This window comes from Myotis yumanensis, unplaced genomic scaffold (genome assembly GCF_028538775.1).
Source record: "Myotis yumanensis isolate MYYU_CA2020_CCGP unplaced genomic scaffold, mMyoYum1.0.hap1 SCAF_3, whole genome shotgun sequence".
Taxonomy (NCBI): Eukaryota; Metazoa; Chordata; class Mammalia; order Chiroptera; family Vespertilionidae; genus Myotis; species Myotis yumanensis.
This window is the reverse complement of record NW_027223754.1, coordinates 210,889,502-210,900,413: the sequence shown is the minus strand read 5'-3', so window position 1 is coordinate 210,900,413 and position 10,912 is coordinate 210,889,502. Positions and strand designations below refer to the sequence as shown.

Here is a 10,912-nt window from a genome sequence, read left to right as displayed (position 1 = left end):
GTTTTAAAATAATCATTTTAATATTTTGTACTTTTAAACTAACAACCAAAGCCATGATAGATTGGCATGTGACAATTAGCCAGTGTTATTCCACACAAAGTTTGAGGGTTTAGTTGGCCTGTACAGCTTTACTGAGGGAAAAGAGTTTCTGTTGGGGTTTTGTAAATAATGAAAATAGGTGCCAGGCCCCATAATTATGGATCCATAAGGGCCTGGAGACCCTGGGTTGTAAATCAAAGGCCTATTAGAGAACAAACAGCAGAGACAAGAAACTACAACAGCTAGAACCTACTCATACTGAGAAATCCAGCCATCACTCACTCATACATAGTTGTTATTTGTCATGTTTATTCATCATCTGGTTATGCTCAGTGGATTGCACATCTCGGGGAACCTCCCAGAGCCTGGGACACAGGGCTGTGGGCATGAGCCTTGCAGGAGGCTTCACTGGAGTTGGGAGGCTGAGAGCTTTCCCTAGTCCCTTCTGCTGATAGGCAAGGAGGAAAGGCTGTGAGCATCGCCATGTCTTGATTCAGGGAGGGCTTTCTCTTTCCCAAACTTCATGACCTGCAAGAAAGGAAAGTAGCAGTGAACTGGGCAGCAGAGCAGCCCTTCATCCACATACTGAAAGAGAATTCCAGAGTGCTTCTATCAAACAGGAGAGAGGCGGTTTTGAGTAAATTTAGTTATTCATTCGTACATTTACTAAGCATTCACCACAGACCAGGCATGGGGGCCCTAAAGGTATAAATCATGTTCCCTGCCAGCAAGAAGCTCATAGAATAGTAGAGTTTTGGGGTGTATGTGTTTAAACACGAATATGGAGGGTCAACAGAGAGGTACTGGCCAGTCAGAAGGAGCAGTCACTTTCAAATGGAGGAATGTGGGAAGACTTTATCAAAGATAATGAAGAACTGGTGGAAATGGAGCAGTGGGACATAGCCTTCTAAGTGGGAGGAACAATGAGCCAATGCTTGGGAGTAATTCAAGAAATGGTGAGTACTAGGGATAGGTGTGTGGTTGGGAATATGAAGATGAGGCTAGAATAGGTGTGACCAGATCATGGCAAGCCTTGAATGCCAGACTAAAGAATCAGGAGTGTCTTTATGACAATAATGCAGCCACACACATATCAGAGCACCAGAAGTCAACACAAGGAAGCTGAATGGGACATGTACTGGGGAAAGGGTCTATGAGCAGTGGTGACCATGTACAGGCTGTGCTGGTGCAGAGCTTGGTAACCATAGCTGTCCATGGTGAGAATCTAGTTTCTAAATTTCAATTTGAAGCACTAAAATGAAGCTGTGATGGGTGTGTAAGGCATATTAAACTGTAGAGAAAATTTTGAGGTGGTGAGAACGAGATACATAAAGGGCAAATGAGCCCTGGCTGGTGGCTCAGTTGGAGTGTTGTCCTGTACAACCAAAGGTTGCAGGTTCGATTCCTGGTCAGAACACATACCTAGCTTGTGGATCACCAGTTGGGGTAGGTACGGGAGGCAACTGATTATTTTCCTCTCACACTGTTCCTCTATCTTTTAAAAATTAATAAAAACATATCCTCGGGTGAGGATAAAAATAAATAGATAAGAGATTAAATTAGACAGACAGTCTGGCTGTGGTCCAACCTAGTTGGAAGAAACCCCAGTGAATTTATAAGTCAATAAGACAGTTTCCCTCATCCAACAGAGAAAAGGCAAAAACATTAGCCACCAAATGAGTCAATTCATTAAAGGTCTGCACTTCTGCTTCAAGTGTCCACCAGGCCAAACTACCGGTTCAGACCCCACCCCCTGCCTGCTCCTGGGCCATGTGGGGGAACAGCAAGTCTTACCTGTTAGTCATCGTCATCATCGTCCTCTGGGACAAAAATGTCATGCTCCTCAAGTAGAGCGGCAAAGTTCTTGCTAATGAGCGTCCCGACATAGAGGAAGGGGATCACAATGGAGAACACACGGAGGAGGCCGAAGGACATCTGCAGAGGGTCAGAGTGGTGACTGTGAGCCCCAGGGCCCACCGTGGCAGGACTACAGAAGGCCTGGCCCCCCAGGGTCCTTCCCTCTTAGGGACACCAACCCCATCATGAACAACCTGATTTTAAAGTCCTTGGGAAAATTCAGAGCAAAAATTAGAAGAAGAGATAAAGTGATTTTATGGCCATCAAAGTGGATACCAGAGAGGAAAGATAAAGGTATTCTGGACATCTAAAAACTGGAGCACATGCCCTGGCTGGTGTGGCTCCGGCGCCGTCCGTATACTGAAATGTTGTGGGTTTGATTCCCAGCCAGGGCACCTACAGAAGGCAACCAATCTATGTTACCTCTCACATCGATGTTTCTCTCTACCCCCACCCCCCCCCCCCTCAAATCAATAAGCATGTCCTAGGTGAGGATTAAAAAATAAAGCCCGGCCAGTGTGGCTCAGTGGTTGACCTTCGACCTATGAACACATGCCAGGGCACCTGCCAAAGTTGTGGGCTTGATCCCCAGTGGGGGGTGTGCAGAAGGCAGCTGATCAATGACTGTCTCTCATCATTGATATTTCTCTCTCTCCCTCTCCCTTCCTCTCTGAAATCAATAAAAATATATTTTAAAATAAAAGTAAGTAAAAATTGGAGCACAATATGGTAATTATTTACAGATACCTATAGAGAAGCAGGTGAGAAAGTACTAAGAGGGCTGGACTCTGGAAGTAAAGTTCAGTTTTACTTGGAGACACTAAATACATGAAAATGGATTATAAAAAGATGTACAGTGAAGGGATATTCTTTAGAGTTCTTGAAGTAACAGGTTTCCCAATGACAAATTTGATTTCACCACATTAAATTTTAGAAACAGGTGTGTTTTGAAAAGTGAGCATATATTTTACACTGAAAGTCTAGCTTTTTAAATGGACTGGGTTGTTTTGTAAAATCTCAACATTTCCTCTTGTATTTTCCTATGGAGTTTCAAACATTTTTTCAGCTATGCCTTTTTATAAGGCATCTCTTCCCCAACACGCACCCTGCACCTTCCTGCGTCTTGCTAGGAAACAGCCCTGAACTCACCTGTCTGTGTGAACTGGCATAGGCCAGCCTAGCTTTTAAGAATTTTTGTTTTGCCGAAACCGGTTTGGCTCAGTGGATAGAGCGTCGGCCTGCAGACTGAAAGGTCCCAGGTTCGATTCCGGTCAAGGGCATGTACCTGGGTTGCGGGCATATCCCCAGTAGGAGATGTGCAGGAGGCAGCTGATCGATGTTTCTCTCTCATCGATGTTTCTAACTCTCTATCTCTCTCCCTTCCTCTCTGTAAAAAATCAATAAAATATATTTAAAAAAAAAAAAAAGAATTTTTGTTTTGTAGCCACCCCCCCCCCCCCCCGCCCCCAGTTTTGGGAGTCAAAAAGCAAACTTCTTTGGTATAAGGGACTGTTTACATTTTACTTAGGAAACCCCGGGTACTGAGGGCATGTGAAAGCATTCGGTGATGGAAAAATAGGACCTGATGGAGGCTGTACCAGCAGGAAACCAGTTTCCAGGACCAAGCTGAGCTGCTAGCTTTGGACACTATTCTGTCCGCCCCGCGCCCCCCGCCCCCACCACCACCTCCGTCCCAGCCCTTCTTCATTGGTAAAAACCTGGATGGTAATAATCTCCTGCACACCTCTCAGGACTTTAAATCACATGACTTAAGGAGTAAGTCCAAACTCATAAAAAAAGGTAGTCCCGTCCCACCTACACTTCATTTACATCAACTCTGAGGTAGACGGGCAGAGGTTACAGGATCTGTCTATATTGGACTCATAAAGCCGAGTCCTCTGGCACCAGAGATGGATCTAGACACCGCGCTCCTAAAGAAGCTAGTGCAAAATGCTCTTTCTCAGTTCTCGCCCCCATCTTCAGTCTCTACGTACACCCAGCTCAGCACCGGGACCTAACCCCACCTCCCACCAGTCAAAATTAGCGCATTAGCGCAAAACTTCGTCCTTGATCCGTCTTCCGGCCTAAGGCGGCCGTTTGATTGGCCACTGCTCCTATCAATCAAAGTCGACCCGCACACATTCCCCACTACGATTGGCCTCGGCACCTTTGCCCCGCCTCCAGGCAGACACTCACTTTCACCGGTTTGGGCAAAATGGCGCCGCTGCGAGTAACGATGACTGACCTCGACGGTACCAGGCTCCGACCTGAGCCGCCCCGTCCGGCGGAGATATCTCCATCTTTCTTCAAACTCGGTCCTCTCCGGAGAGCCCCATATCGGACAGGAGCCAATACCAGCCAGCGAGCCGCTCCGGACGCCATCCCGGCACACGGACCCCAGCGCCTGGCCCCGGCGACGCCCTCACAAAGAACGCTGCCCCAAGCCTCGCGAGGCTTTCGGAGCAGATGAGAGGCCCAGCCTCACAGCCGCGCAGTGCGCCTAGTTCCAGTTGCGGTGGGAGGGAGGCGTTTGTCCCGGGCCAGCCCGACGTCGTGACGTCACGAGGACGCCGCCGAAGCCCCGGCGCGGTAGGCGGGCCGTGAGTAGGGTCGGTGCGGGGGACTCGTCAGGTTTTTTCCGTTTCCCACCCCGGCCAGCTGGAGCTCGGCAGAGCAGCCCTCAGGCGATTGTTGAAATAAACTTGAGTAACCGAGATGAGTAGAAAAGAACGTAGTGTTTTAATCGTACAAAAATTACTGTAACAATAAGAAAGATAAAAGCCTGGAATGTCTATATAAAACAAGGCTGTGGCGCTTCCGTTTAGGGCTGGGGAGGCGGCCCCTCCTCTTTGGAAACAAGTCGGGTGGGAAGAGGTCCCGGACCCTGAACCCGAGTTTCAGCCTCCTGGCTTTTACTGGAGGCTCAGCCTCAGCCTCAGCCTCTAGGCCAGTGGTTCCCAGCGTGGGCACACGCCCCACAGGGGGCCAATGCGAGAGTTATCAGTGATTTTTTTGCATTTCTTAAGGTTCTAGGGACATCGTATACAGTCTATAAATATATATTGTGACATTTATGCATTTCAGTTCTCTATTATGTTTTGAAACTTTATTTGCTATTTTTTCATATAGTTTCATTTTTTTTTAACAATTTCTTCCTCAGTATATCTACTGTCCTTTCGTTCTTTTATTTTTTTTCTTTCATGATGCCATGTTCTTTGGAACCTTGTTTAGATCAAGTTAATGGCCTTCTAGGCTTCCTCCACGTACATAAGAGTTCACTTTTTGAATAATAAGAATTATATGTCACGGGGGCATCAGGATTTGAGAGATGCTCGGGTGGGGCGTGGCCAAAAGAGGCTGGGAACCACTGCTCTAGGCCTAGTTGGGCCTTGGTCAGGCTGCCCAGGCCCCAGTGACAGAGGCTAAGGGACAGATTGTGTGCGTCGGGGGTGGGGGTGTGCTCTGCGCAGTCTCTGCATCTCCCATCTGGCCCCTGCCACCATGCCCGTCGGGCATCAGCCTCGTCAGGCCTCTGGCTCTATAGAGCAAGCCACTGTGCCTCCCAGAATAAATGGAAAAAGAAGACATCTGGCCTGCTAGGGAGAGTGGCAATGAGAGGGTCTTGGCAGGTGCATCCTGGGTGACAAGCAGGACTGTGAACAAGTTCCCAGGTGGTTCCAGGAGCTGGAACACCCCTCTGGGAGCCCAGGCCGGAGAGGGTTTATCACAAGGTGCCAGCAGTCCTGTGCCCAAGCTCCTAGAATGCCCAGACTGAGAACCACACCAAACGGGCTGTCCCTGGGGAGCCACACTGCCTGCCCACCTCTTCGGCTTCCCTCTGCAGACCCAGGAGCTGGCAGCTGCGTAGCAGTCAGGATTTCTGCTGACGTAAAAGCTACCAGTCCCTCCGGGGTCAGCACCCAGCACCAGGACAGCCAGAAGGAGAGAGAGGACGGGGCTCCAGCACTTTCTGAGCAGAGTACATCCCTCTGTGGTGGCTGAAGGCCCTCTCCCACCAAAGGACCCTCCAAGCCACCTTTGCTCTCTGGGCCTCAGGAAATAAAGGGGATACAAGTAATGATTCCTCAGGCCTCTCCAGGTATGAGGGTGGATCTGGAACCTGGAAAACCCCCTCAAAAAAAAGCAACTTTGAAAACAAGTAAACATCAAACTCCTAAAAAAAGAATTGGCCCCAGTGTCCTGACCAGCAGGACAAGGGCAGCACCCAAAGGGTCCAGGTTCAGGGCTTATCCTGTTGCTTACATTTTAGCTGGCTCCCCCGGGCCCTCTGCTGCCACCCCCGCCTCAGCTCCAGGATCTCCTGGCCGTACCAGTCGTGCAGGGTAGAGAAGCAAGAGGTCTCAGGGGACACGGGGCTCTGGCCCCTGCCTAGGAGGAGGCTGGCAGGGCCCTGCAACTCACATTCTGCCAAGCTCCGCCCTGCTGGCCTGCTGCCCCCTGCTTCCACCAAGCCCATTGGGCTGTAATCCCTGGAGAGGGTGTGGCCGTTCTCCAGGCCCCGAGACAACTGGTCAGGAGGCTGGGTCTTACAGGGGCTGGTACCGGCCTTCCAGGATGAGTGGCGATGCAAGGCCAGGCTCTGGCGGGCATCACGCAACTGGTTCTCCAGCTCACGCACCACCAGGCGCATGTAGCCAAAGCTTGCCCGGGACAGCACCTTCACCCAGGCCTCCTGGGCTGCCGGTCCATCAGCAGCAAGCAGGTATGGACGCACACCGGGGGCGTTGAAGCAGATGGTGAAGGCAAACTCCTCCGGCACGGGAGCCTCGGCCAGTTCCACCGTGCAGCCCTCCAGCACCACCAGCCCCAGAGGGGCCCGGGCCTCTCGACTCTCAAAGGAGAACAGCAGGTTGCCCTTGAGGACAAACCAGCACCTTCGGCCAGTGCCACTGGGGGTGGGTGGAGTCCCTGGGCCCCCCCAAGTGCGCAGGAAGCCCCTGTGGTCCGCTGGGGAGTTGCTCAGTGCATAGTGGGCCACACTCCTCTCGTTCAGCTTCATGGCTCCATAGGAACTGTGAGGCAAGAGAGGCGGCCATGGGTCAGAGAGGGAGGTAGCTCCCGTGTCCCTGTGGGGAAGGGTGCTGGCTCTGGAGGAGGCTTGGGCCCAGCCCTGTGGCCTCTACTCCCTTGCTGTTTGCTTGCGGCTCTCAGTGGCTTCATCTGTGAAAATAGCTAGTCTCCCTGCCTTTCTCTCACGGGTTGTTGTTGAAATACACTGGCCGTCAGAGGACTCAAAGGAGAATGTGATCGTATCGGACCAGGAGGTATGGCAGGGTTTTGACGCAGCTTTTTAAAATCCAAAGGAACCGGCCCAGCTGAGCTGAAATGGACCCCACATCCATTGAAACCATTGTGCTTAAACCATCCCCTAATCTGGGGACCCCTTAGTGCCAACCCTGAGGCCAGACCCCCAGGGCATGACCCTCCTGACTCATGGAAAACTGAGGCAGGGAGCAGTGAAGGTGAACTGCACACAACCACATGGCCAGCAGGAGCACAGCCTGGCCTCCTTGTCCCCTCACACCTGCTGGGGACAAGTCGTGGCGATGACGCACTTACCAGCAGAGCTTCCTAGGGGGAGGCAGGGGCCTCTCTGGTCTGGCCACAAGGCTCAACCACTTGACCACGTGATTTCCAGCGCGCCTGCAAAATAATTCTCAGACCCGGTCAACCTACCTAAAGCAGTGGTCGGCAAACTCATTAGTCAACAGAGCCAAATATCAACAGTACAACGATTGAAATTTCTTTTGAGAGCCAAATTTTTTAAACTTAAACTATATAGGTAGGTACATTGTTATTAACTTAATTAGGGTACTCCTGAGGCTTAGGAAGAGCCACACTTAAGGGGCCAAAGAGCCGCATGTAGCTCGAGAGCCGCAGTTTGCCGACCACAGTCCTAAAGGATGAGAGCTCTTCTGACTTTGGTGCCCAGTGAAACCACTGCCTCCTCCAGGAAGCCCGCCCAGGCCCCTGGTAAACCACCACCAAACCACCTCCCCAGGCCAGGCTCCTAGGAGCAATAAAGGGGCGGGTTCCTATTGTCTTGACAGACAACTCCTGGCCCTCTGAGGCTCCGTCATTGTTAAGTGCCCTCTAAGTGCCCTCGTAGCACTGGTCAGTTTACTTGTGGGTTTTAATCTAATCACCTAATCTGAGCGGCCAGCCCTGAGCACATGATCTAAACTGCTGCTGGCCACCAAGGTGGTCTGACCCAGGAGGGCCCAGCCACAGCCCCCGTTTTCATTTGCTTCATCCCGCACAGACTCCCTGTGCTGACTCGCTGACCCCAGCCTCAGGGTGCCCAGACAGGGCCGTGGCTTGGCTCCAGGGATAACCCCACACCCGCCGCACAGGACCAGGGGCCCTCAGGAACATTTGCTGAAGTAACGGGGCGCACAACAGTGGGCGACACACAGCCTCCCTCCCGCAGCCTGCGCTCCGGGGGGGTGGGGGGGGGGGACACTGTAAGCAAACACTAATAATAGTGTATTCATGGGACATGATTGAACACTAACTTATGTAAGGACCGGCCACGATAAGCGCTGAGAGAGACATGAACTGGGCCCTGGCATGGGGAGGAGGAGGTCTAGAAGGGGGTCCGCGGAGGAGGCGGAGACAGAGACGGTGGCTGGAGAAGCGGCCTCACCTGGGTCCGGGGCCGGGAACCCACGGGCCTCCCCCGCCCGCCGCGTGCGGGGGGAGTGCTCCCCCTAAAGCCCGCCCAGGACTGCGAATCCCGGCCGCACTCTCGGCGGGAGGCCGCTGCTCCGGGTTTCCCGGATTCTTTTACTCCAGGAGCAGCGGGCTGGGCGAGGACCGACCGGCCGGCGGGGCCGCTGCGCTGGGAACCCCCCGGCGCCGCCGCGCTCTCGGTTTCCCGGTGCCGCACAGGGGCTGTCCCGCCACGTCCGCGCGGGCCACACCTTCCCCGGGCCGCTTCCTCCCGCAGCCCAGGAGGGTGGCCCGGTGCCGGGCTGCGGCCGCTCCCCGGGGCGGTCCCGTCTCGGACCCTGCGAACGTGGCTGCGCAGCGGGGAGGCCCGCCTAGGCGGCTGGAGTCGCTGCCCCCTCCCTGCCCGTCCAGGACTCACCAGATGCCCCTCGATCTTCGCGGGAAGGAAACTGAGGCCCGAGAGGCTGGGACCTGCCTGAGCCACAGAGCTGGTCAGTGGCTGGCGGCCTCGAACCCAGGGCCCCGCCGCAGGCCGTCCGCCGTCCTCAGACTCATCCACCCCACCCCTCCCCTCCACCCCCACCCTCCCCGCCCCGAGGGCTCCGGGGCCTTCTCTTCCCCACTCCAGTCCCCCTCTCCCTGCCCCGCCCACTTGTCCGCAGAGCCGAGCCCAGAGGCCCAGCCCGGGAGGCCCAGCCCGGCGCCTCCTCTGGGCGGGCTCCTACTCAGCCCGCAAGGCCCGGCTGAGCTTTCTGGCCACGCAACTGGGCCCTGGAGTCACCAGGTCTTTGCTTCTGGGGTTTTCTATTTCCCCTTGTGCCACTCCCATGGCCTGCAACCCCCCTCCCCCCGCCCCCCCCCCCCCCAGGTTCCGCCTGGGTCCGGCCCAGCGGGTGGGCCTGTGTTGCGTGTTTGCTTAATATGATTTCAGGTCAATCCGCTTGCTTATGACTTAAGTGAAGTTGTTTTAATCCACTTGTTGATGACCCCCAAAAAGTTGCTTTGATCTAAGTATGAAGTCAGGAGGTCATCATTCTACATGCGGAGTCCCGAAGCAGCCAGCAGCCCAGCTGCTGACGGGCCTGCTGGGGGCTGGTCCTTAAGGCCCCTGGAGGAGCAGCTATGAAAAGGGGACATTGACTGTAAATACTAGGAATGGGAGGACTATTGGAGAGTGTCGGTTTGGGCAAAGCGACGCTCTGTAACGTAAAAACTCTCCAAAGACCCTTGCGACATTTGCTCCTACCGGTGACTCTTGAGGGTGGGGGTGGGGGGTGGTGGTGGTAAACCTTGCGGCGGGCTCAGAAGTGATAACCCTCAGAGCAGCACACACAGCCTCCCAACTAACACTGGCCTTTTGGTTCCCTAGCAACGGTGCTCTAGCAGCAAGGGGACTTTTACTTTTGTGCTGGCAGCTGAAAATCAGCTTCTTTTTTTCTTCTTTTTTAAAAATATATTTTTATTGATTTTTTACAGAATGGCAGGGAGAGGGATAGAGAGTTAGAAACATCCATGAGAGAGAAACATTGATCAGCTGCCTCCTGCACACCTTCTACTGGGGATGTGCCTGCAACCCAGGTACATGCCCTTGACCGGAATCGAACCTGGGACCTTTCAGTCCGCAGGCCATGCTCTATCCACCGAGCCAAACCGGTTAGGGCTGGAAATCAGCTTCTTGATTGGTTGCTGATTCTCCAGAGTGTGTCCTCCTGTAAAAAAGACACGCCTCATATTAAATTCGGACATTGTTCCTTCGCCTACCCTTGCCTGGAACATTAGTGTGATTAATCTGTCGTGTTTTTTTGGAGTATGGTTTATTAAGAGATATGCTATTGGCTTCTGAAATTATTGTAATTCCCACAATGAACCTGTGATAAATAAATTGTTGGCAAAGACAGAATCAGTCTTCAAGTATAACGTTTGCTGCCCGTCCCCACCCCTGCCCCCCAAATGCAGGAGGCTGGGATTTCCCGATGTCCCTGGAGGCCAGTAAGCTCAAACCATGTCTGCGAACTTGTTCCCACCTCAGAGCTGTCCCCCTTGCAGTACCTGCAGCCCAGAGTGCTCTTCCTGCTCATCCCTACCCCTCAGCTCTACCTCCTCTGGACTCCTTCATACCAATTATGTCTCAGCTCAAAGGTCTCCTCCCTGACATACCGGTAAAGAAGTCTATGTGGGAAGGGAAGAAAAGTTCCTTTGCCCTTCTAGGTTCTTTCTGCTGGTCAAATAAGTAAATCAACATGAGAAAGGTTAACAAGAGAAAAGAACCAAATTTAGTGACATTCGTACATACAGGAACCCCACATCCCTAAGAGATTCAGAG

At 52.9% G+C, this 10,912-nt stretch overlaps 2 protein-coding genes across 4 annotated transcripts; both read right to left on the bottom strand.

Moving 5' to 3' along the window:
• Nucleotides 1–328: 328 nt before the first annotated feature.
• SMDT1 (single-pass membrane protein with aspartate rich tail 1) lies at nucleotides 329–4,389 on the bottom strand. The gene is made up of 3 exons (XM_070411232.1): nucleotides 4,093–4,389; nucleotides 1,834–1,974; nucleotides 329–567 (listed from the first exon to the last, which is right to left on the bottom strand). The coding sequence occupies exons 1-2, from the start codon at nucleotides 4,276–4,278 to the stop codon at nucleotides 1,837–1,839; spliced, it is 324 nt and encodes a 107-aa protein (XP_070267333.1). The 5' UTR covers nucleotides 4,279–4,389; the 3' UTR covers nucleotides 329–567; nucleotides 1,834–1,836.
• A 117-nt stretch (nucleotides 4,390–4,506) lies between these two features.
• Nucleotides 4,507–9,154, bottom strand: PHETA2 (PH domain containing endocytic trafficking adaptor 2). 3 transcript variants are annotated; one of them, XM_070411230.1, is made up of 4 exons: nucleotides 9,008–9,154; nucleotides 7,477–7,560; nucleotides 6,319–6,929; nucleotides 4,507–4,597 (listed from the first exon to the last, which is right to left on the bottom strand). In XM_070411230.1, exons 3-4 carry the CDS (start codon nucleotides 6,914–6,916, stop codon nucleotides 4,524–4,526), a joined length of 672 nt encoding a protein of 223 aa, XP_070267331.1. In that variant the 5' UTR covers nucleotides 6,917–6,929; nucleotides 7,477–7,560; nucleotides 9,008–9,154; the 3' UTR covers nucleotides 4,507–4,523. The 3 variants fall into 3 exon arrangements, with proteins under 3 accessions (XP_070267331.1, XP_070267330.1, XP_070267329.1); XM_070411229.1 differs by lacking the exon at nucleotides 4,507–4,597 and having other exon boundaries at nucleotides 4,624–6,929; nucleotides 7,477–7,593; XM_070411228.1 differs by lacking the exon at nucleotides 4,507–4,597 and having other exon boundaries at nucleotides 4,624–6,929.
• Nucleotides 9,155–10,912: the final 1,758 nt, after the last annotated feature.

Bases quoted from the DNA above. Each gene is read 5' to 3' on its own strand.
- SMDT1 (XM_070411232.1), bottom strand. From the start codon at position 4,278: ATGGCGTCCGGAGCGGCTCGCTGGCTGGTATTGGCTCCTGTCCGATAT. The intron at 1,975-4,092 runs GTGAGTGTCTGC...GACCCTCTGCAG, and splicing joins TTTTGCCCAAACCGGTGAAA to ATGTCCTTCGGCCTCCTCCG.
- PHETA2 (XM_070411229.1), bottom strand. From the start codon at position 6,916: ATGAAGCTGAACGAGAGGAGTGTGGCCCACTATGCACTGAGCAACTCC.